The sequence below is a fragment of the Engraulis encrasicolus genome, chromosome 8 (assembly GCF_034702125.1).
Source record: "Engraulis encrasicolus isolate BLACKSEA-1 chromosome 8, IST_EnEncr_1.0, whole genome shotgun sequence".
Lineage (NCBI taxonomy): Eukaryota > Metazoa > Chordata > Actinopteri > Clupeiformes > Engraulidae > Engraulis > Engraulis encrasicolus.
Window position 1 is genome coordinate 17,172,546 of NC_085864.1, and position 23,449 is coordinate 17,195,994.

At 42.3% G+C, this 23,449-nt stretch overlaps 1 protein-coding gene across 1 annotated transcript in view; it reads left to right on the plus strand.

The window, feature by feature from the left end:
• The window catches only part of si:ch211-195m9.3 (uncharacterized), a 40,923-nt gene extending 18,319 nt beyond the window's left edge, over positions 1-22,604 (plus strand). The window contains exons 4-8 of the mRNA XM_063205978.1: positions 3,299-3,420; positions 9,792-10,030; positions 17,083-17,219; positions 19,926-19,979; positions 20,563-22,604. Coding sequence (XP_063062048.1) covers positions 3,299-3,420; positions 9,792-10,030; positions 17,083-17,219; positions 19,926-19,979; positions 20,563-20,864 — 854 coding nt within the window. The 3' untranslated portion in view covers positions 20,865-22,604. The remainder of the gene's footprint in view (positions 1-3,298; positions 3,421-9,791; positions 10,031-17,082; positions 17,220-19,925; positions 19,980-20,562) is intronic.
• Positions 22,605-23,449: the final 845 nt, after the last annotated feature.

Here is a 23,449-nt window from a genome sequence, read left to right on the forward strand (position 1 = left end):
TGGCAAAAAGGCGTACACAAGGACAACCGAGTGCTGCTGTTGGGATGACAATGGAGAGAGTTGGCTGAAGCCTCGTACACCAGATAGTGAATGCTGTAAGACTGGCAGGCTAACAGGTAATGGCTTAACTGTATTCCAACTGTATTGTGTTGTATTGTTTGTTTGTTTGTTTGTTTGTTTGTTAGGGTTGACATAGGGCTTGATACAATGTGAATGCTTGGTGTGCAGTATCAATCTGAAAGTAGGCCTAATGACTGTTTGTTTATGTCATATAAGAATTGTCAAGGCTGGATTTTCATGCTGAAAAATAACTGCAGAACAATTGTGTTTAATCAGTTGTGGTTTGATGGAGATGCCTAAAATTACAGAAGTCTTGGCAAAGTAAGGATAAAAAAAACACACACATTTTTTTTTGTCATTACTGACAAACTTCCTCTGGGTGAAAAACACTGTAGGAACTGGTTTGACTTGAACCTCCGAGACCAGAGTCATGCCTTCCCTTAGCTACAGAAGACACCTGTGAGCCCTATTTAGAAAAAAAACATCCCTATCTCATCCTTGTTGTAGCAACCATGTTGCCACGCACCTGGTTGCTTCAGACATGCACGTCCCAACTGCAAAGTGGCCAAATGTACTGTGGCCTTCTGTGCGCTTTGCCGGAAAGTCCCCTGGTTCTCAGGTCTCGTGCATACATGGGAAAGCCACCATGTCAATGGATGAATCCAGTCAGTTGTTATTCTGCTCGGTTGTGTGTCTTTGAAGAGACAAGTAATGTCTGAAGTAGCAAAGGGTGCAGAGCCAGAAATGAGACTAATTTATAATGTGCATGCTGTGCATGCCAACTGAGGCCCAGAAGATTGACAAATGTATGGAGAAAGCAGTGGCATGAATGGGGAACTTTGTGTGTATCTGGCCCAATATTGTAAGCAGAGAGTTGTGGTATTTGAGATGCTGAAGTATTTTTAAAAATATTTTTAAATTATATATATTTCTGATATGAGGATTCTGTCCTCATGTTGCCAGTCTTTGTGTCCGTTTTGTTAGCTTTTCTGTTCACATTAAAATTAATTTTCCATATACTGAGGCCATAAACTGAGGTCATAAATATACCTTTGCGTCATATATTGAGCTGAACTAGAAACCCCCGGGCGACAAGTCTGACAGCCAGCTGCCATCAGCTTCACGTGTTATAGGTGAGGGTAATGTTTTGCTGTGTCACAGCATTTCCATTTCCATTTATCCATTCAGATTTCCATTTCCATAAAAGATGTTTTGTGGTGATAAGATTAAGAAGGGAGGTCTACTTCCAGGTGCACAGTTTGTTCATCGTACAAAGCCATACCAAGGCTCCGCCTTAGTGATGACGCAACGCCTTCGGCTCAGCTACACTCACTAAGGCCAGGAGCTCGTTCAGGTAGAATCTGGATCCGGCTACAGTGGGAACTCCACCCACTTTGTCGGGAACTAATCAACTTTGAGCATTCCCAACCGTTCTGGGTAGAGGCGTGTTCAAAGCAGTGACGTTGTTTAAGCAGAGACGTTCTATTTGGGACTAAGAAATGTTTGTTTTAAACTTTGGCTCAGCCTGTTCTACCTTCCACTAGTATCAAACCAAGGTAGGTGGGTCAACCATTCTGTTTAAGAATGTTACTTGTTATGAACTTGGTCAGACCAAGTCTCGAAGAGATTTGAAAGTCGTGATGATAATCAGGCAAGCAAAGACACTCAACTTGCCACTGATTTACACTACCAGAACTACGTAGGACTACCACCAGGGACTATTCATAATCACACAAGAGCACTTAAAGGTGCACTGTGTAATATTTTTAGTAGTTAATTTCCAGAATTCATGATATCCATCCACACATGCTACTTTTTCATGAATTTTTACCATCACCATCAAATTCTAAGTATTCATTATGAATTGCACTTTCATACATGAAAAGGGGGATCGTCTCCATTGTCCGCCATTTTGAATTTCCAGAAATATATTTTTTTAGCTGCAAAACATACTGTACTTTCGTCATATTAGTAAATATTAGTTAATTATTTAGTAAATAATCATGAAGATATCTAATTTGGAAATAGGCAGCACAGTTTCAAGGAGCAGCATAGTTGCAATACTTACTGAGGCCACCATCATACACAGTGATTGTGATCTTGATTGTACTCTCCTCTCTCCTCTGTCTGATATTGAGAAATTTGGGCGGACAGTATATGTCGGTTTCATGGCCGTAGCCAGGAGTTTGAAATAAGCGAGGTCCATTGTGCGCGCGTAGCACAGCATTATTTTTTTTTTTTACATTTTTAACAGGCATAGGCCTAGGCTACTCAGAAATAGATGACGATGATAAATAGAAACGATAACACTTGTGAATGGGCAGCATAAATTCTGGATATAAACTACTAAAACAAACTCTACCTTTAAGTAATATTGATATTGATCAATTGGCATAAATATTCTGTCAGTATATGACATGGCCTGTATGCTGCAGGATGGCCGAAGAAATCGATTGTCTACTACTGGTGACCACTTAATTTTGCAACTAGGCCTACTGTTTGTTGATGTTAATTGCCGAGTCAGGGACACACACGTGTAATAGCCTACACATACTCTTGGAAAGAGACCTTTCCAATGGTACCACACACTCACCCATACACAAAAGCTATGTAAATAAAAACGTAAGTTTAAACGTGTATGCGAAAACTGAGATAATAAAAATATTATTTTCTCTAAAAAAATTAGGAGAAGTTCGGACCTCCCTTACCTCATATGTGGCTACGGCCATGGTCGGTTTGCTTGTAGTATCATGGGATAAAAAAATAACTGAATTGAATTTAGACGTTTTATTGTCAAAACAGTTGTTAGAAGGAGTTGTGGTGTGTTTTACCAGCAACAGACCAGCAAAAAGGGTCTTCCTTTCCTGAACTTCATTGTAAACGATTATGTTGCTAGGCTAGGTTTTATGATGCACTTAATAGCATCATATTTCATATCACATACATCTCTAACTCCCAACCATACTCAAGAATAATCACAGGTTGTCTACCTTGTTAACCCCCCACCCCTCCCCCTCTCTGTCAGTCAGAGGTAGAAGTAGAACTAAAAGAAAAGACAGACTGAAAGAAAATGCTACTCATTAGGTTTAGTGGAATAAATGGTGCAGCAAGTAACAACTATGTAATATCATGTACCATATTAGTGTTGTACATACATCATGAACTTTCTTCTACTTCTACGTTATGCACCTCTGCTCTGGGTCTCCAGTGCTCTCTGGCTCTGTCTTGATCTTTCCAGTGAGGAGAAGGAGGAGGAGTGTGGTGGAGGAGGCTCGTTGTGGCCTGGCGAGGTACAACACTGTCACCCACATCTGCTGTGTAGACCAGCTGTTCCAAAGGCCCACGAATGGCCAAACTGAGGTCAGTGAGCATTTCTGATCTGGTTTCCCATTTTTTCCCATCTTTTCTTTTTTTGCATGGGAAATCTCACAAATGATGTAGGGGGAGTTTTCCTTCATGGTTTAGATAATCTCCATTCAGATCCACATTTAAGGGGTCAAACATACCAAATCTGAACGGAACGGACGCGAGATGAACGTGGCCTTTCTGCTTAGTTTCGGCCAGTGTGTTTTTCTCTGCCTTTCACACTGAGAGCGTCGACATGCACGGCCAGTCCTGTTCAAACCCCCCCCACAGCCAAAGCTAGCGTGCTACTTTGCCATTCATTTGAATGAGACACCGCCGGTCGCCGGCGTGAAAAATACGCTCGAGTTCTATTTTCCAAATGCAGCACGGCGCTGAGCCGGCTCCCGCGCTGCTGATGCCCGACTACCGCCGGTTGGTGTGTAAGGACAGATATGTTTCAATGTATTTTCACCAACACCGGTAAAAATCACGGCCGTTCCGCGACGCTTTAGCGCTCTGGTGTGTAAGAGCCCTAACCTGTAAAGACATGCCGTTATAAGTTAGCTATTACCAGAATGGCTATGACCAAGTCATAGTGCATTACTTAAGGCCCTATGCCATGTCATAGTAGTGTAGTACTATGGTAGTTAACTTTTCAATGACCATTACAACGCGCCACAGGAGGTATGGCGTGCATTATGGGGTTAATGCCGCTCCTTTGATATTTGCATAACATCTTTGTGCAGATGGGCATGCAGATGTTTTTTATTTCCCGCCAAATCGCATCTTGATTATGATGATTATGTAATTTCTTAATGCATGTCATAAAACTGACATCAGATATAAATAAATAGATGGAGGAGATTAATAATTTAGGTAACACTTTATTTTAGGGACACATCTATTAGCACTAATACATACAATATTAATGCATGTGTAAGTAACTTGCAAGGCATGTACTAAGCAAAATAAGACAGTTGTTAAGCATGTATTCACAAATGTCTTGTTCATGCCCAATTAGGGATTTATTACTAATATAACCTTAGTAAGGACCAGTAAGCCTATATTTCTATTTATTAGTAAGTAGTAAGTGGCAGAATACAATGTGTATAAGCTCCCGACACACTGTGTGAACAAACCCTGAACAGTGTGAAAACAGATGCAGAATAAGGGTCCCTATTCTAAAGTGATGCATTGGTCAGCCCAGATGGCTCAGGGCCTCTGCACTACCAAAGTCCTAGAGCCCCCACACCACCCAGGCCTGCACTACCTAGCCCCCCCGATCTACAAAGTGTAAGGGTATATCAAATAATCAAAATATTCCCAACTGAGTCATCTAGTTTTCTCTTGTTCATATCAATGAGAGGGAGGTAACAAGAGCCTATATATAGCAAGGATTGAACATACACTTGTCAATGGCGGTGGGTTGGTGAGATGTAATTTTTTTTCATGTACCACTGAGTTTTAATTGTAAAAAAAACCCAAAATAAATGCAGAACATTAGAATAATAGTTTTGAAGCAAAACTAAACTACTCTTTTGTGATAATTAAGTGAATGTTTGAGAACATTAGCTTCAAGAAGTGCAGTGCATGATGGGTACGCAATCTAGGCCAACAGACAACCTACCCAGCTCTGAGCCTACGTCCTTAGCTCCTCCCCTCACTTGTGAAATTTAGTTGCTATCCAAACAATTTGCCATGTACGTAACAACAGAAATATTGCTGCATTGGCCATGCATTGCATTTCTGACTAAGGGCGTACCCATCATGCACTGCACTTCTTGTAGCTAAGTTTCTCAAACATTAAAGTGTAGGGTGACATAAGGTAAAGTGGGCCGCTTTTTGGTAGATCGCTTGGGAAAATAACAAAATAACATCTGTGCATTTTAAATGTACATATATAATTAATAGCTACTATATTCCATATTTTTGTGTTGGAATTATATTATAAAACATCATTATTTAGGCCCTATAAGTCTTTAAACATTCGTTGTGACAACTTTTTTTGAATGGGCAGCTTCAGCCAAAGTGGGCCACCTTATCAGGTTAAGTGGGCCGGTTAAATAAAAAAGGGAAAAAGTCAATAATTCATCATTACTTTCGATGCTAAAACACAATGCTGTACAGCCACATGTCTCTGGACAATGTTCATCCCATTTTTTCACTTTTTCTGTCTCCTATCTTTTCATATATATTAATTTCTTTTCACCTGCCATCTTGCCTCATCTTTTCTTCGAAAGTGTACACAAACATAGCTATCTCCAGCTAGCTATCTCCACAGCAACAGCAAACACCCATTGGTTATAATGGCGGCCCACTTTAGCTGAAGACGCGTGGCCCACTTTACCATAGGGGGTTAAAGTCATTTGGGCCACCAACATAAACCCTTTTTTTCTTAAATTAAGTTAATATATCAGACTACCACTATTTGATCTGATTTATACAACCAAGACTGATAACATGAGCATTTTTTAAATCTGTAGGTAGGTATGTTTTAAAATAACTATATGATCCTTATAATATTCAGCCAGATTTGACATGCCAACCTACTTACCATGCAGTTTCCTCGCGCAAACAACATTTGAATTACTGCCCCTCCCACAATAACAAACAAAAACCAATCAAATTAAGTGTTACTTGTCAAGCACAGTCATGGCAACAATTTAATATCCTTTTTAGACATTGGCTCTCATTTCCATAGGCGCTGGGACCTCGAAACCTTAAGCGGCCCACTTTGGCTGATGGCCCACTTTAGCTGATGTCACCCTATATCGCAGGTTAACCACTACTTTGGATCAATGTGTACACACTGTATTCAATAAATGATCCACATATATAAGTCCCTCCAAAAACGATGTTAAACAACGATTTTTGTTGTGGCAAATGTGGGTTTAACCGTAACCTGGCGACTACGTCAGGCGAGGCCATGGGTGAACGTTCTAATTTTATTTGCCTGGAATTTTACATAGGCGAGGAGACGATCACTAATGATATAAATGGCCGTGGTCTGCAGGCCTATAATAGAAATCGCAACTGTAATCGTGCGGCTTTTCTCATGCAGGGCACTGTAACAACTTCCAAATGATTTAGTAACTTTTGGCCAACTAGTTTTAGTAGAAATGCTATTCATGCAGGGTTGCAAATTCTGCTTGGACCTATAGGCTAGACTATGCGACATGGGCTTCTTTTTTTACAAGTCCCTTCATATGTTTGGGCTTACCTTTAATCATGTTTAATGAACTGCCAATATCGTGTCAGCTAAATGCAATAGGCTACCTAAATTACAAACAGCACAAACGGGAAATGATCTGCGTAGCCTAAAATGTGGTGCTATTCGCCCGACTGGGGAGGGACTGTCCGTGGTGCTGAAATCGCGTCAAACTTTTCAAAGGTGCAAAACAGTAGGCTAAAGTAGGCCTATACCACCCGAGTCATGTCGCTGTTGTAAAAATCACATTTTCAATTTCCTTTGACTGTTCTATAGAATTACATGCAACTTCAATAAAGGTCACCCACATGCGTATCACAAATCAATAATAGGTAACCCACGCGGCGGCGGGACTATTTCGGGTAACCTATATTCCTTGAAAAAAAAAAGTCCGAGTGTCACAAAAAAACTACACTGTCCGTAATTATAGGCCTACCAAACGAAATTATCCAATAGAAGAAATAAAGTCTTCAGTTTCAATAATCCACGTTGTGTGGCGCAAATGTAGCGCCTTCCAAGTCTCTCGCGGCCAAAAGTGACTCAGATCACCTCTGATGATATAGCCTACCGGTACTTATGTTCCAGGTTACTCACGGCACTGAGACGATGCAGGATAATCCATGGAAAGTCTTCAAGTAATCCAAACAGAGCGATTCAAGCAAGACAGTAAAACAACAATAGTCGCCAGATCAAACATAAATACCAAAACTAGCCTATAGGCCAATGTAGATTTGTTTGATAAAAGCATCTCATTCAGATGGCCAGGGAGAGAGGCAAACAATCTTTCAACAGCGTTGGCTGGAGCCTTCGAGTAGAGCCTTTTGGTTGTATCTTTTCAGTCTCTATTTTCCTACTACGCGCGTTGGATCCATGTTTTTAGATGCGTCCCAGCATCTCTATAAAAGGGTAGGCTATGTCTGTCCGTCCGTCTGAAACGCGTTCTTCAAATTGTTCCCTTCTGTGTCCACAAGGTGGGAGAGTTGACTATTTGGCCCGGAGCACGCAGCTGATTGCATTGTGAGACAAGTGCAGCGCGAGTACAATGAAAGTGCTGCTGCATTGAATAAGAAGCAGTGATAACGCGCCAGTTGCCCTTGCCAGGACAACTGAGGTGGCATTCAATTTTCGGCATTATTTTGCGTTTGGGCCGTGGGAGGCAACTTCGTTTCGTTTTCACCAACACCACTGTGAAGTGTGTGTCACTATGTTCACGGTCTTTACCCCCTTATGAGACTTCGGCCCGAGGATGTCAAACGTGAGGGGGGCGCTTCATCATGTTGTGTATGATAGTGTCACGTTGTGCAGCTCAACTATGTGGTTTGTCAGAAACTCGCGGCAATGGCAATGAAGCGTGGTGCTCGAAACAAGTAGACAAATGCGCCATTTGACATAAGGCGTACTGATGTTCTCGGACATATTGCAAGGGATTCATTCATTTTCTGCTGACGGCCGTGTGGACCGCACAGGTGCTTTCCGCTGTGCCCAGACAGATTGCTTTGCAGTCGTTTGAATTTGGTAATCTCTGGCACTCTTACAATGCAGCCGACTGCTTTGCACCTTGCCGTTAAAAAGCTTGGAGCGAATGATTCACCCAAACGGTTTTATTTATTTATTATTTGTCGCTGTTTACATTCTTTCCCACTTGGACATGATGCTGAAATGGCGTGATAGACCTACTAAAGGTTGATACTAACAATGTCTGGTAATTTGTAGTGTAGTGTCTACTTGAAATTTGAAATCACATGGTAGGCCTACTTCTCCAAATTCAAGCTTTCGAGACTCGCACTTTGAGGCAAGCGCAATCGTAACCCCCCCCCCCCCCCCATTTTTTTTTTGTGGCATAGTTCGAACACTGGTTTTTACTGCCTCACGGTCACATGGCACCCTGTAGCGGTCATGATATAATATTGCCAATGATATTTATTTCATACCCGTACGGCATAATTCAATCACACACCGTACAGAATGCAGGACTACCGCTACTGCGGGCTACTGAATGGCCTCGCCTGACGTCACACAATAGATTAGAATTCTTTGAACATGTTACTGAAAATACACACTTTTCCTCATTATATTTCATTTTCTGATGTCCTGTTGCATGAAAAAAATGATGGATAATTGTTCAAGTGGTAGAACTATCAAAGGAAGTCCATTATTTTGAATAAAAATTAACCTGAGATATACACTTTAACTTATTTATCAGAAAGGAATAGCTTAGTTTCGCTTCCAAACTATTACTCATCGTTATATTCTGCATTTATTGTAGGGTTTTTACAATTAAAACTAATTGGTGTATGAAAAAATGACATCTCACCACCCACCGTCATTGATAACTTTACGTCCAATCCTTGCTATATAATGCTTCCAATTACTCCTTAACATAGTGAGTAGAATAAGTGAGATCTTCATTCCTATTGAGACTAATAGAATCTGAAATGCTCTTACACTTTGCTTCCCGCGGGGGGGTTTGGGGGCGGGGGACGTAGAGTGGGGGCCCTAGGTAGTGCGGGGGCCCTAAGCCATCTGGGCTGAGCAATGCATCACTTTAGAATAGGGACCCTTATTCCACATCTGTTTTCACACTGTTCAGGGTTTGTTCACACAGTGTACCAGGAGCTTATACACATTGTATTCTGGCCCTTACTGCTTACACATAAATAGAAATCTAGGTCTACTAGGTCCTTACTAAGGTTATATTGGTAATAAATCCCTTATTGTGCATGAACAAGACATTTGTGAATACATGCTTAACAACTGTCTTATTTTGCTTAGTACATGCCTTACAAGTTACTTACACATGCATTAATATTTTATGTATTAGTGCTAATAGATGTGTCCCTAAAATAAAGTGTTACCATAATTTATATCAAATTAGACTTTATAAAAGGAATCTATAATGTCTCCAGTGCTTCTATCTACTTGGAGCATTTTAAGTGATAGTGCCTTATAACACTGTGGCAGCAGTAAGGCAGCTTACTCGTCAGAGGTTGAGTGATACGCTAATAAATGGGTGGAGCGCATGCTGTAGAAGAGAAGTCAAGTTGGGCCTCACATCCTACTCCTCTCTATTTCCTTCTCTCTCTCTCTCTCTCTCTCTCTCTCTCTCTCTCTCTCTCTCTGTCTCTGTCTCTCTATGTCTTTCACTCCTCCCTCTTCTTCGCTCTGTATGCCTGGCCAGTGTTGTGGCAGAGTGCAATACAGCAACGTGACACATCGCTGCTGCAACGGAGTGCTCCATGAAGCTGCGGACAGCCCCCTCGGCTGCACCCGCCACCAGCCTCTCCGCCACACGTCGGCCCAAAGCGGACCTTGCAGCGGCACCAGTAGTGGCAGCAGCATGCACCGTCCTCATGGCGCACATTGCTGTGGGCAGCACGAATACGACCCCGTCGAGCAAATCTGCTGCAGTGGATGCAGGTATGATTCAAGTTCAGCTTCAAGTTGATTGTCATGCGCATATTCTGTGTTTTACTGTCCAGTGAAAAACTTTTTTTCCTTTTTTGATATCCTCTATCTTTGAAAAAACAATGCATAATAAAAACGCATAAAGGCATAAGGGCACATATAAGATGTGCAATGGGATGTACAACTGGAGAGAGCGTCTACACATTGGTGTGTGACCATTATCCATGGTATAAGCTATTGTGATTATTATATATAAGCTGGTGTGCTGTGCAGTGCAGTGCAGTGGTCTTGGTGTTGCACAGCGCACAGTGTTACAGGCCCTACTCATGCAGGCCAACAGGGGGCTCTGCGGCAAACATTTTTATATAGAAACTGCTGAACTACTATGGACAATGTCATGCAATGTCATACAATATCATACAATGCATGCAATGTCATGTCACAACAGGATAATGACGTTAATTCCATCCTGCTGTAGAAATAAGGGTTAGGTTCAGTTGATTATTGTTTACGTATCAGAATGTTAACGTGAGCTATGTTACAAATCTTATATTGTAATTATATCACAATATATGATACAAAATATTGTTTTGTGCTGTGCTGTGTCAGCCTGGATTGAAAAAAAACCCCATTGAATATTAGTTCCGGCCCGAGGTTTTGAGGTGTATTTTACAAACGTGTTTATTTGTGTGTGGGTGAGGTGTGTTAGTATTCATGGAGAGGAGCGCTGAAGATGGCTTTCGGCTAAGACCTCCATGCTATCCCACTTAATAGAGAGAGTTGAGATTCGTGGCTTCCCTTTAACAAATGTTTGTATCCATGGACATGAGGGGCATTTACCGTATTACAGGCAACAACATTGCTTCCTTTTGGTGCAAGTATCACAGTGGACAAACACATCCTGTTTTAGTAGACGGTATGAGATCATGTCTACTGCAGATGCATTCCTAAAGACAGATTCGGACAAAAACACATTCTTTCCTATTTTTTCCCAGTGCCTGGAGCTGGGAATCAGACAGGCTATTGAGTTTGTTATTCACTTTTCACTCGTGTTGATGTCCCAGTGGCTGTGTGCTGAAGTAGACACTGCCGCATACTCAGACATGGGTGGAGTTGTATTCTCTGAGTTCGACCCTGATCTGCTGCTCCTGCCGCTGCCACTGGGAATTCCAGTAAAAAAATTGTCTGACAAGCTTGTGTGCATGTGTGGGTGGGTGCATGTGTGTGTGCGTGTGTGTGTGTGTGTGTGCGCGTGTGTGTGTGTGTGTGTGTATGTGTGTGCGTGTGTGTGTGTGCGTGTGTGTGCGTGTGTGTGTGTGTGTGCGTGTGTGTGTGTGTGCGTGTGTTTGTGTGTGTGTGTGTGTGTGTGCGTGTGCGTGTGTGTGTGTGTGTGTGTGCGTGTGCGTGTGCGTGTGTTTTGGCTGAACCGCCCTCATCTTGCAGGACCATATGCACCATGAGTACTTTCCCTCCTTGAGGCTTCTGCTTAAAATAGAAAAACACTTATCACTGATGTGCTTAAAGGGATCAAAGACTCTAATGTAGCCGTATCATATAAACAGGCTTTGAGGTCTTGGGAGTCATCCATCATACACTTAAAGTCTGTTTATGTGCAATTTGAAGACGGGTGGTCAAGTGCATGTTCCGCTGTTCGTGAAATATCATCATTTCCTTTTCTCGTGTCATGCAGTATGTCAGAAATCCCTGTGCCTTTTCAAGCCACATTTTAGGCATCTGTCCAACACCTAAATAGAATCAGAGTTCTAGAGAGTCCTTGTGCGTAAGCCTGCGGTAATACAGGCACAGGTGTGGGACAGGAAAACTTCATCAAGGATGAAAGTACAGAAAACACTGCACAATGATTACTGTTTATTGTGTTTCTTGGAGAGAACAGCGTATTTCACACAGTGTGTCTTCCTGTGAACTGATCCTGTGATCATGCTGGACCGTCTTGACGCACCTATGAGAATGTGTGTGAGGGTGGCCAACCGGTTTTGATTCCCGGCCCGGGTCATTTGCAGACCCCACCCCATCTCTCTCCCCATTCCCTTCCTGTCCACCTCTCACACTGTCCTGTCATCAATTACGTCAAAAAAGACCAAAGAAAAGACGTAAAAAAGAGAATGGGGTGGTAGAGACTACACGCAAATTGGTAGCAACTAATGTGATGGTGTGGCACTGGTTAGTCGGGGGTGGTAAAAAGCAAACCTGAAGACACATTGGGCGAAACGGCTCCAAAAATAATAGTAACCAGTGTGCAATGTTTTCTGAAGTTTAAACTTACATAGAATCGTTGCATGTCATGTAAATAGCACTTTTGCTAATCATTATAATAGTGGATACACTCACACCGATAAATAGATAGATGTATAGTGCAGAAGTAGGCTACAGGGCATCTGCGCTTGTCCGCCACTCAGGGCTTGAACCTGTCAACTCTCCAGTTTGGACATGGGGCACCTAAGTCTCCACCCCTTCCGGGCGGCTCATGGGGCTGGGAAAGCCAAAACTTTTGACTGGGCTTTAATGGACTGATGATCAAAGCTCGCATTCCTCCGTCCATCACGCATATGCTCTACCTCAGAATTAAAGATAGCCAATGGTGTGATTGTCGACTTCACTTAGCAAACATTTTTTGAGTTGTGTGCGTGCAAAAATATGTAATTATTTGGACTACACAACAGAAGTCGCATGTCCGACGTGCAGCCACTTCAGCCGCGGTGCAGCGGCAGGGTTGGCTGTGCCTCGATTCACGTCAAATATGCGAGGCGCACGTTGTAGTCTCTAACACAGTTTTGCGCAAAAGCTAAAATAACCCTTCATGCGTGCCGAAAATGAGTGCCTTTAACCTTTAAAATTCACTGCCGTCATATGTGAAATCCGGAGCACATGCCAAACGGGATGAGGATTTAGCTTGACTCGCTCCATTAACTCCCATTCAAAATTTTGAGTGCTTCAGTCTCACGACTCGGAAGTAGAAGGGCGTGACTTAGGTGCCCCACAGGAGACACGGCACGATACCGCTGACCTTAAAGTTCAGACTGATGGCTCTGCGCAACTACTGATACTGTGTGAGGCATCGGGAGGGAGGTTTACAAAGGTTCTACCACCAAACTCTATAAGTTTGCACCTGTACATGGGAGCCCTCCAAAATCAAAGTGGTTTTGGGCCGACTGACTAATATAATGGTGTGTATGAAATATTTTGTCTTTCTTACCTACAAATTTGCTCTTTTGCCATTGTCATTCTGGTTTACAAAAATGTTTTTAAAAAATCAAGTAAGTAAAAAAGTATTAAGCAATTTAAAAAAACATGTACTAAATGTACTAAAATAACAGAAACAATCGTCACTTAATGTTCTTCTATGGGATTGTGTTGCATCTGCTGTTTAAAAAAAAAAAAAAAATCTGATGCAACAGTCTGCAAGATAGACAAGAGGTTGGAAATATAAGCAGGCATTTAGACACGGGTGATTGCATAGAGATGTACACCCTCTGCTTCAAATGAAGCGTGCCGTGACCGGGAGAGGGAGTGCCAATAGGGGACTGTTGTGACTATGAGAGTGGGCGGGGGAAGATGCAGAGGCCTGCAGCTAGTAAAAAGTGTATGTTTCTGAGAGGCGGTAGGAGGCAGTTGGTGTGTGTGTGTGTGTGTGTGTGTGTGTGTGTGTGTGTGTGTGTGTGTGTGTGTGTGTGTGTGTGTGTGTGTGTGTGTGTGTGCGTGCGCGTGTGCGTGCGTGCGTGCGTGCGTGCCTGTGAGTGAGTGAGTGAGTGAGATCGAGGCAATGAGACATGGGTGGTGCCTGTAAGGTGTACGTGCCTGAGAGGAGGTAGGTGGCAGTTGGTGTGTGTACAGTATGTGTGTGTGAGAGAGAGAAAGAGAGAGAGAGGGAGAGACACACACACACACACACACACACACACACACACACACACAGAGGGTTTGGGACATGGATGGAGCCATCAATGTGAGTGTGGGTATGGATGGGACGGGGAAGAGGTGCGATGATATCAGTGTCACGCGAAAGCCGGAGCATTTTACCGTAAGGAGTACGTGCCTGTGCAGCAGTGGGAAACAGTTGTTCTTGTGTGTGTGTGGGTGTGTGGGTGTGACAGAGAGAGAGAGAGAGAGAGAGAGAGAGAGAGAGAGAGAGAGAGAGAGACAGAAAGAGAGAGAGAGAGAGAGAGAGAGAGAGAGAGAGAAAGTCATGAGACATGGGTGTGCTAAGCGATGTCATGCAGCGTGCGTATGGGTGGGGAACAGGATGGGGTGATGTCAGTGCTATGCCTATAGCCATGGAAGGACCAAGTGGTGTGTGTGTGTGTGTGTGTGTGTGTGTGTGTGTGTGTGTGTGTGTGTGTGTGTGTGTGTGTGTGTGTGTGTGTGTGTGTGTGTGTGTGTGTGTGTGTGTGTGTGTGTGTGTGTGTGTGTGTGTGTGTGTGTGCTTGTGTGGGCACAGTGTTTGGGCGGGGTAGGGGCTTGCAGCTGTAAGGTGTCTGTCTACGTGCCCATGGGACAATGAGACCATTGACGATAAGAGATTACAGAACAGTTTAGAGAACAAGATTGTTTGTTTTTGGCTGGCATGTACACCACAGCACATAATGTAAGACTGGAGAGACAAGCATCTTCAGGACTTCGGGTCACAGAAGAGACACTGAAATCCCCTGAAGGGGAGACATTGCCAGCAGATGAACATAATTGACATGATGCATGTCAAAAAGAATGGCTTATTTATCTACGTATTGTTATTGTTGTCCCATAAAGAAGAGGAAACAACAACTTTAGTCAAATTCAGTCAGATTTAGTCAAATTTAGTCAGATTTAGTAAAATATTTACAGAAGTTCATAAAACCATTAGTAATGTGATTTTGGTCATCCATTGAACATACAAAAAGTCTACAGATGCCATTAGTTCTCATTAGAGGCAGTGAGCAGAGCTGGAGATTGTGTAATTCAACAGTCAATAATTATTTTCAGAGATGGGCAAGGATTGCCGTGGGTCGTAGACATTGTCTATCCCATGTGCTCTTCAAGGGGAGAGGGCTGGTAGCATTAAACATCAAAGATGTCCATGAGCAGTCAATTTATGTCCTGGTCACATGACCTAAGGTGATTTTCTTTTAAACACACCTGTTATGTATTTCACTTATACACCTTTAAAAAAACATGTGTGAGTTAAAAGTCATCTCTGTGTGTGGAAGAACACAACAATGGACTTACAGCAAAGTGCATGAAACCTTGAACAAATGTATAGCAACATTGGAAACCTACCAGCCAACATTGGATATATACCAGCCATATATCTACTGTACCAGCAACATTGGAAATCTACCAGCCAACCCCACCACTGGGGGGGTGCTATGCAGACGGCATGACACTCTTGGCAGACATACATGCTAGGGAAAATGCCCCTCTTAAACTACAGATCACCACCAAGTTATCAGGGCTTATCAAAATTCAGTTTAAATACAACTGAAACTTTGCTAGGGGAAAACTCGTAGTGGAATAATATGAAACATATGATAAATACAGTGTAGCCTATATACATTTTAACTGACACATACAATGTTCTGACATTACATTCGCATGTGCATGTGTTCGGGCATGCCTTTTATTGCCACTGTGAAGACATTTTGACTTATCAGTTATCTTCTTGCAGATAATCTAGAATGTGAATGTTGTTTTTGTTGAAACCTGGCTATCATGGTAAGCCATGTGTGACAGCCAGGTCGATTACTTACATGGAATAAATCAGAGAAGTGTTTGACAGCAGATAAGACCATCCAGACAATTTAAAATATATAGACATACAGGGCAGAAAACCACTACATTTTAGCCCAATATTTACTGACGTTTATGAACCAATTGTAGTAGCCTAAGGTTTTGTTGAAACGAGTCCAAAAAACTGTCAAGGGAGCAGAGTCAGAGATGCAGACAAGGAGGTTGCATCATTTTCCATTCATTCAACAGTCACTAATTTTTTTGCACCTAAAATCTAGCAGTCACTTTCATAATGTGCCACCTGCATTGGGCTTGTTGGTGGTAGACAGCATGTCTCTAGGAATATTTGCAACATTTTGACACTGCTTCCAGGTAGCGTACTGTCTGAGCATGCCTCTATTGGCAACTGTGAAGACAACTTGCCCTGCCGCTTACCGTACGTATCTTCCTAAGCTGGAATGGATGCTATTGTTTTTTACAGTCAGATACACTGTGAGGAAAAAAACAGTGGTGAAAGTAAACGGGTGCGCACAGGTGCGCAGCACGGGTATAAAATTGCTGGTGCGCAGTACCTAAGAGAATAGATTTAATGCTGTCCAAAATCCCACCTTTGAAAAAACTAAGATCTGCAGTAGAAAACACATACAACAGGGGGCGCTGTGGCGCAGCGTGCTAAGCCCCCCACATTTGGGCTTACATTGCACACGGGGACCCCGGTTCGATTTCGACCCAGGGTCATTTCCCGGCCCTGTCCCATCTCTCTTTCCCAATCATTTCCTGTCTACTCTCACACTGTCCTGTAATAATAAAGGCCCCCCACCAAAAAGCTACTTTAGAAAACACATACAACCACACTATGCCATTTGAGACAAGTGTCCTCCTATGAGGACACTTGAAATAGTCATGCAGCGATTATAGATGTAATGCTCATGCGGGTGGTGGTGGGGGGGTAGCACCGATAAGAAACGAAAACTACTTTAACCCCTGGGAAAAACACAGCCAGGCCAACTGTGAGGTATGCTCATGTTGAGAGGTGGGCCGATTAACTGTGGAATAATGCAGTGAAGTGCTTAACAGCAAATAATCATCCAGACGGTTTGTGTAAACAAATGTTGTGACTCTGCTATGTTATCTTTTGGCAGTAAAACAGCAGTTTGCTTGGCAGCCAATCTTAAAACTGGCATTTTATGTACAATATATGTCTTTGTGTTTCGCTATCTGGCCCATGCAGCCTATCTAAGGTCACTCAAATCATTACACTGTGTTTACTGTTTACAGTGTGTATTAAGTTGAATGGGGTGCTTTCATGTCAAGTGTTGTATCTTCCGCTTCTGTTGATTCAGTCACAGGAGATCACCTGCGACATCTTGCTGCGGCGCTGATGCCTTCAGCCCTTGGAGCGATCTGACAACATCATCCTGCTCCAGAGCCACCCGGGCGATGCAGAGATCTCCCACGGCCTCTGCGGAATGTGACTCAGGTTTGTGATAGAAGATGCACGCTGGGAAGAGTGAAATGAGGCACAAGATAGATAGGCTGCCTTTAGATACAGTATATCACGAAAGTGATTACACCCCTCACAGTTTTGCAGATTTTTGAGTATATCTTTTCATAGGAAAAGCATTACAGAAATGTAACTTTGACACAATGATTAGTGACCTTTTAACAACATATTTAACCGCTTAAATTTCTTGTTCACTCAGAAAAAAACAAAATACAGCCATTAATGTTTGAACATGTACTCACAAAAGTGAGTACACCCCAGATTAAAATCCGGTAGAGAAGGGGCTATGTTGGCTCGAATTGTCTCGAAATGAAACGAAATGAAAAGGGATGACAAGGGAGGTCATCAGTGTGCGTTTCAACCTTTCTTTGCATTGAACTTTTACATTTTGAGTCTGCATCTGGCTTAAATAGATTAGTGTGAGATTTGAATGCAATACTATGGAGAATATCATGATCTGCTTCAGTAGTCACAGTGCATGTTGACATGCATGTTTCTTTTAGGTGTATTTCAGATTGCCAATGTTGACAGCATTCATGCATCCCCAAACCATGTCAGTCCCACTACCATGCTTGGCTATGGAGAGGATACACCTTTTTTGTAAAACTCACTTGTTTACCACCACACATGCTTGACACCATCTAAAGCAAATTTGTTTATCTTGGTCTCTTCAGATCACACAACATGGTTCCAGTGATCCATATCCTTGGTCTGTTCATCTCTCTTGAGACCAAGATAAACAAACGTATATTCTGTTTCGATTTGTCAAGTTCAAGTACAGCACGGCGCAGCTTGAAAACCAGCCCTCGTTTTTTTTGGCCAGCTGAACCGAGCTGAGCGGGTATGTCGCTGCCAGAATGGTGTGTGTTAACTCGCCCTCACCGGTGAATCCAAAAACAATCCTTTAGTTTGACACTTAACTTCTTTGATATTAAAATCTGCACAAGGTTATCTTCCACACACCGCGCTCTTCCGTCTTGTTGGTGCGTCTCTGAAGTAATCTAGTAGTAGGGAATGGATCGCACTCAATTTTTCTTCTTTCTTGTGGTTTTATTTTATTTTATCTTTGCAGGGACTGACATGACAGACGTTTCGGCTGCACAGAGCCTTCTTCAGTGTCACTGAAGAAGGCTCTGTGCAGCCGAAACGTCTGTCATGTCAGTCCCTGCAAAGATAAAATAAAATAAAACCACAAAAAATATTAAAATCTGCAGACATCAACATTGTAGCATCCAAATATGATGTCCTTCAAACTATGTATAGCCTACTTCGATTTATTAGATATCTGTCGGCCCTACATTAGTCAACTAAGTCATGTTACGTGACAGCACCAAAAACATAACTCCAACCATACTCGGGGTAACACAGGGTTCTAACTCCCTTCTTCCCAATTGCTTGTGGCCTCGCAAAACCGCAATTGAGATGACATTTTCTCATTTGTAAGCATGATTTTGTATGTGGAAAAGTCCCCCAAAAGCTGTTGTGGCTAGGTTGACACCAGGGAACCTTTATTATTTTCTCCACGGAGGTGGGGCATCACGTGAAACACAAAGGCCACAAGCACAGGTCGACGACACAAGTCAGAATATTGCGAAATAATTCACGATTTGTAATGGGGGAAAAAAACAGGCTGACTGAACAACACCACTCAACTTGACATGACACAGCACAACATGGCGGGGTTGTATGTGGAAAAGTGCCTTGAGACATGATAAGTGAAAGTGTTATTAAGTTTAGAACACAAGCAAAACACTGTCTCAACAGACCGTGTGAAATGTGTGGGATGTAGTAGCTGCCTACGGGTGACTTCATAGTTCAAATTGAGGGCATTGCAGGCACCCTATCATGAAGAGGTGATGAAAGGGTGCTTCAGAGAAAGTTGAGATCCGAAAACATTTCTCTCTGTAAATACTGTATGTGTTTCAATTTCATCACAAGGAAGGGGTAAGCGGATTTATATGTGTTACTCTCTAGTCTCTATCTTTATCTTTAAAAAAAGATGACTTAGAACCTGATCCATCTCGGATTTATATTGTGTTTGACTTTTTTTTCAACTGTGAGAGTAAACAGGAAAGGCGCAGGAGAGAGGAAGAGTTGAGAAATGGCTGGGGCCACATGGACATACAAACACATTTATGGATAGGTGCCATCAGACGCAACTAGGTTCACCTGGGGGCCCAAGTGAAATGTCAAAGGAGAGAACATTTGAAAGAAATTTGCCACTACTGTGGCAAAGTGTGAGCTGTTATTCACCATCCAGGACCAGGGGCTTGGGGGACCAAGCGGCTGCCTGCCTAGCCTGGTGACAAGATGCGCCTCTGGGTGGCATAGCACACTAAGGAACACCACCTCCTTTCTCACAAACACCTGTATTATTGCTGTTTCCATGCTATGCCTTGAGGGCCAATACTTAACGTTCAGACCAAAAGAATGAATCTTGTCTAGAAAGCCTTCTACTTAAAATACAGTAATGGTTGTTCAATCACTTTGTCACTGATATTGAAGGTCTTAACATCAAGAATAAGTCAAATAAAATGTGTAAAAATGAATAACAAGTATCTGTATTGCAGGATTTCATACTTCTTTAGGTGGCACAAAGTACGTATAGTAAGTTATTGGGGTGTTAAAGGAAATACTTTGCATCCTTAAACATTCTCATGTACAGTATTATGTCCTTTGCAGGATTCCAGCGGCGTCTTTTGAACCACTGGAAGAAAGAAGATGTGTGCTGCCAAGGTAAGACACTCACTAGACTAGGGGAACAAGATGCATTTTTTTAAGTTTAAGTTAAAGTTCAAGTTTAATCTTTCACCTAAAGTGCTTCTTCTGTTCTGGTTGGATGACAGAGAACCATTAGTATCGTATTTCTGGATCAGCAGAGCTGTAGGCAATAGACATGTTTTACAGTAGCATTACATTTTGGCCTCAGGCACCAAAAAGAAGTAGCAGTCAGATCTCGCGCACATCCAATTCCTTTATCCGGGTGCAGTGTCAAAGCGTAAAGTTAATGTACTGTAAGGAAGGACCGCACACCGATGAGCTCACTTTTAATCCAATTTTATTTTGTGAGGTTTCGGGCCACCACAGTGAAAGGGAGCAAATTTGTGGTTCTCCCTTACCCTAACCATAAAGAAGTAGGCCTACTGCTGCTAAAAGGGCTTCGCTGTTTTTGACAATCTTGACCACCAGACTTTTGTGTATTGACAGTACAAGTACATTTTAATAGTAACTTTATTATTTCAATGTCTGTGTGTGTGTGTGTGCATGTGCGTTTGCGTGCGTGCGTGCAAATATGTGTCTACACACTTTTTCCTTTTAGTGTTTTTGGGGACGGTGGAAAGTGTGGCCAAAACAACTCAGGAGCTGACCATTGTCATGGCGCATATCCTGAGGGTCAGCCAAAGTTCCCAGGTGACCTCGGAGCCCCATCCGCGACCCCTGAGGATGTCTCTTCACTGTGACCCGACTCCCATGCGGCCAGGCGAGGCGTACCTGTGGACGGAGGGGGACAACTGTCCAGCCAGGCTGGTCTCCAACATCACTGGGCTATCGTCCCCTGTGCACGCCCTGCTGTCCCGAAGGCAGAGCCTCAATTGCGCCTCCGAGGAGGACATTTCTTGAATGTGGCACCGCACTCATACATGATGTCCTGGCCTTGTCCGTCCGTAAAGCTCCGTTCAATTCACGTTTCCCACCAGGTTCAGTCTGGGTTGGGTCCTGAGTTGCCAAACAACCACCCAGTCAGTGAACTGAGGAGGGACGGGGTGGGGATGGCGCATTACATGTTGCATGTCACAATCAAACATTATTCATTAGGTAAAATCAGATGCCAGGTCAGGCTACATCCATTATGGACTGTGAAACGATTTAAGAGTCTGCCAAGTGGAGCCCTAATAACTATTATTATGACTCAGGTATAGTGCAGTTTTTTACTGTCACCATTTAAGCACAATTTAAGGCATTTGCAGACAACTGGTGCGCATCGCAGGCGGTGCTCGTAAAAACTACATACTGTACACGTATAATGCTCAGGTTTAATTTTAAGGTTTTTTTCACTTTTTATATTTTATCAAATGCAAGTAGATTGTGGGTTATCAAGTTACTGTACCTTTTTATAAAACTATTTGATGGGTTTTGTTGTTGTGAAATGGTGCTAAGTAGGCTATTTTGACAGAACAACTTTGAGCCATGCATGCCAAACGATTTTAATGTACATGAGTATTGTAACTATACAAATGTTACTTGCCTAATGCATGCCTTTTATTAGATGCCCTATACTATGTAGAAGAGCTAAATGTTATACTGCACAAACCCATACTAACTATATGCATATAGGCTAGGCTACCGTGTATTGACAAGATTTATGGCAGTTAACGATGAATTGAAGAGATCAAATATGTTACAGACATAACGAAAAGGTGTCCAGCCATGAAATGCAGGTTGTTTATATTAATGTTGTGTATGTATTTTGAAGCAGGCTTGGTTGAAGGAAAGGTGAACTTTATATTGTTTAGCAGATGAAATGCAATCCAAAGCAACTTTAGAAAGTATTGTGTTTAAATACATCTAGACATGTCAAAATCACAGTTCCATCCCATTGGTCTGACAGTCCATTAGTCAGACATCCCGACCACAGTCCGACCACACACGTTAAAACTATGCCCAAATCAAACAATTCCTAACCCTAACCATTAGGACCACGTGTTGATCTGACTGACAAGCTGCCAAAGAACTGAATTTTTGCCGAAAGGCAAATGTAGTTAATCCCCTTTTGCGTGTCTTGTGGTGTGGTTTGATAAAGGTGATTAGATGATAGTTCACGAAGAATTCGGGATGAAGTCAGAGATTGCACCTGAGGATGATATTAGGTCCTACAATAATTGTTAAGCTATCCAACCTCACAAGGAAGCTAAAGTGAAGTTAAAGCTAAATACAGTATGAAGCTAAAACAGTTTGAGGGCTAAATCAGAGATTCTAAGAGTGTGTTATCTGGCTGGGTAGATTCAGCTTTTACTTTCATTTTACATTATGTTACATTTGAGCTGATTTTTTTTATTATTATTTATAAGCATGTGTAATGCATAATAAGCTTCTTCTTTTAGGATATGCCTATGTTTTTTTAACAGAGTTATCAGCAAAAGTCATGCTATTTCTGACAGAAGTCATATGGGTCAGACATCATAAGGGACAACACACTGCAAATATCATCCCAAAGTTATGTAACATCAGCACAAACAACACGGCAATAACATGAAAATGTGCAACATGAAAAAAGATGCCTCATGTTTGGGTACTGACAAGAGTGTGGGTCTAACTGTTTTGCTCCCACATTATAGACTGTACGGACTGCAGAATGTAAGACAGCCCCTGTTCTGTATTCACTGAATAAAGATTTGATCATGTAAGTTGAGGCTTGTGTCATTCATTTGAACTATTGATAAAAAAATCAATACATTTGCAGACAAATTTTAAGAAATAACGGGAACTTGATGTTCTTTACAGATATTTGAAAATTCCCATTTGAGAGGTATTGAAATTCTCCAATAGTGTGGTTTAGCAGTGGTTGACATGCAGAGTAGGGAGCGATTTGCATAAGCCAGGGAAGAAAAAAATGTGCAAAATCAACATTAGTACCGTGTATTCAGACAGCATAACATTCTCCATGGCATCTCCTGACTTTGTCATGTCTGCCATGTGTTTAGTGTGAACCTGTTGTCATCTGTGAAGAGCACAGGGCACCATTGGTGAATTTGCCAATGAGGGTCGCTGGTAAATGCGAATCACTCCCTGCAGTTGGAGTTATGATCATCTGTGTTTTTCAGAAAAGGCTGCCTGATAGGCTACAAGACTAATGGGATAATATTGGTAGGCCTAGCCTACATTTTCTGATTTTGTTGGACTCAAGACAGTATTTTAATGTTTGCATTTTGTTTCTCTGATGCACCCTGATGCCAAAGTAGGCATATAAGACAAGATTATAAGAATACAAGATAAGATTATTTAGGCAAAAATAACCACCCCCCACCCCCACCCACACACAAACATGATTGCATGGCATTCACACACACACGTACACACGTACATACCTGTACGTACATAGGTACACACACACACACACACACACACACACACACACACACACACACACACACACACACACAGACCGCCCGTGCAAATTGTGCACTAATCTGATCTTTGGAGTCCTG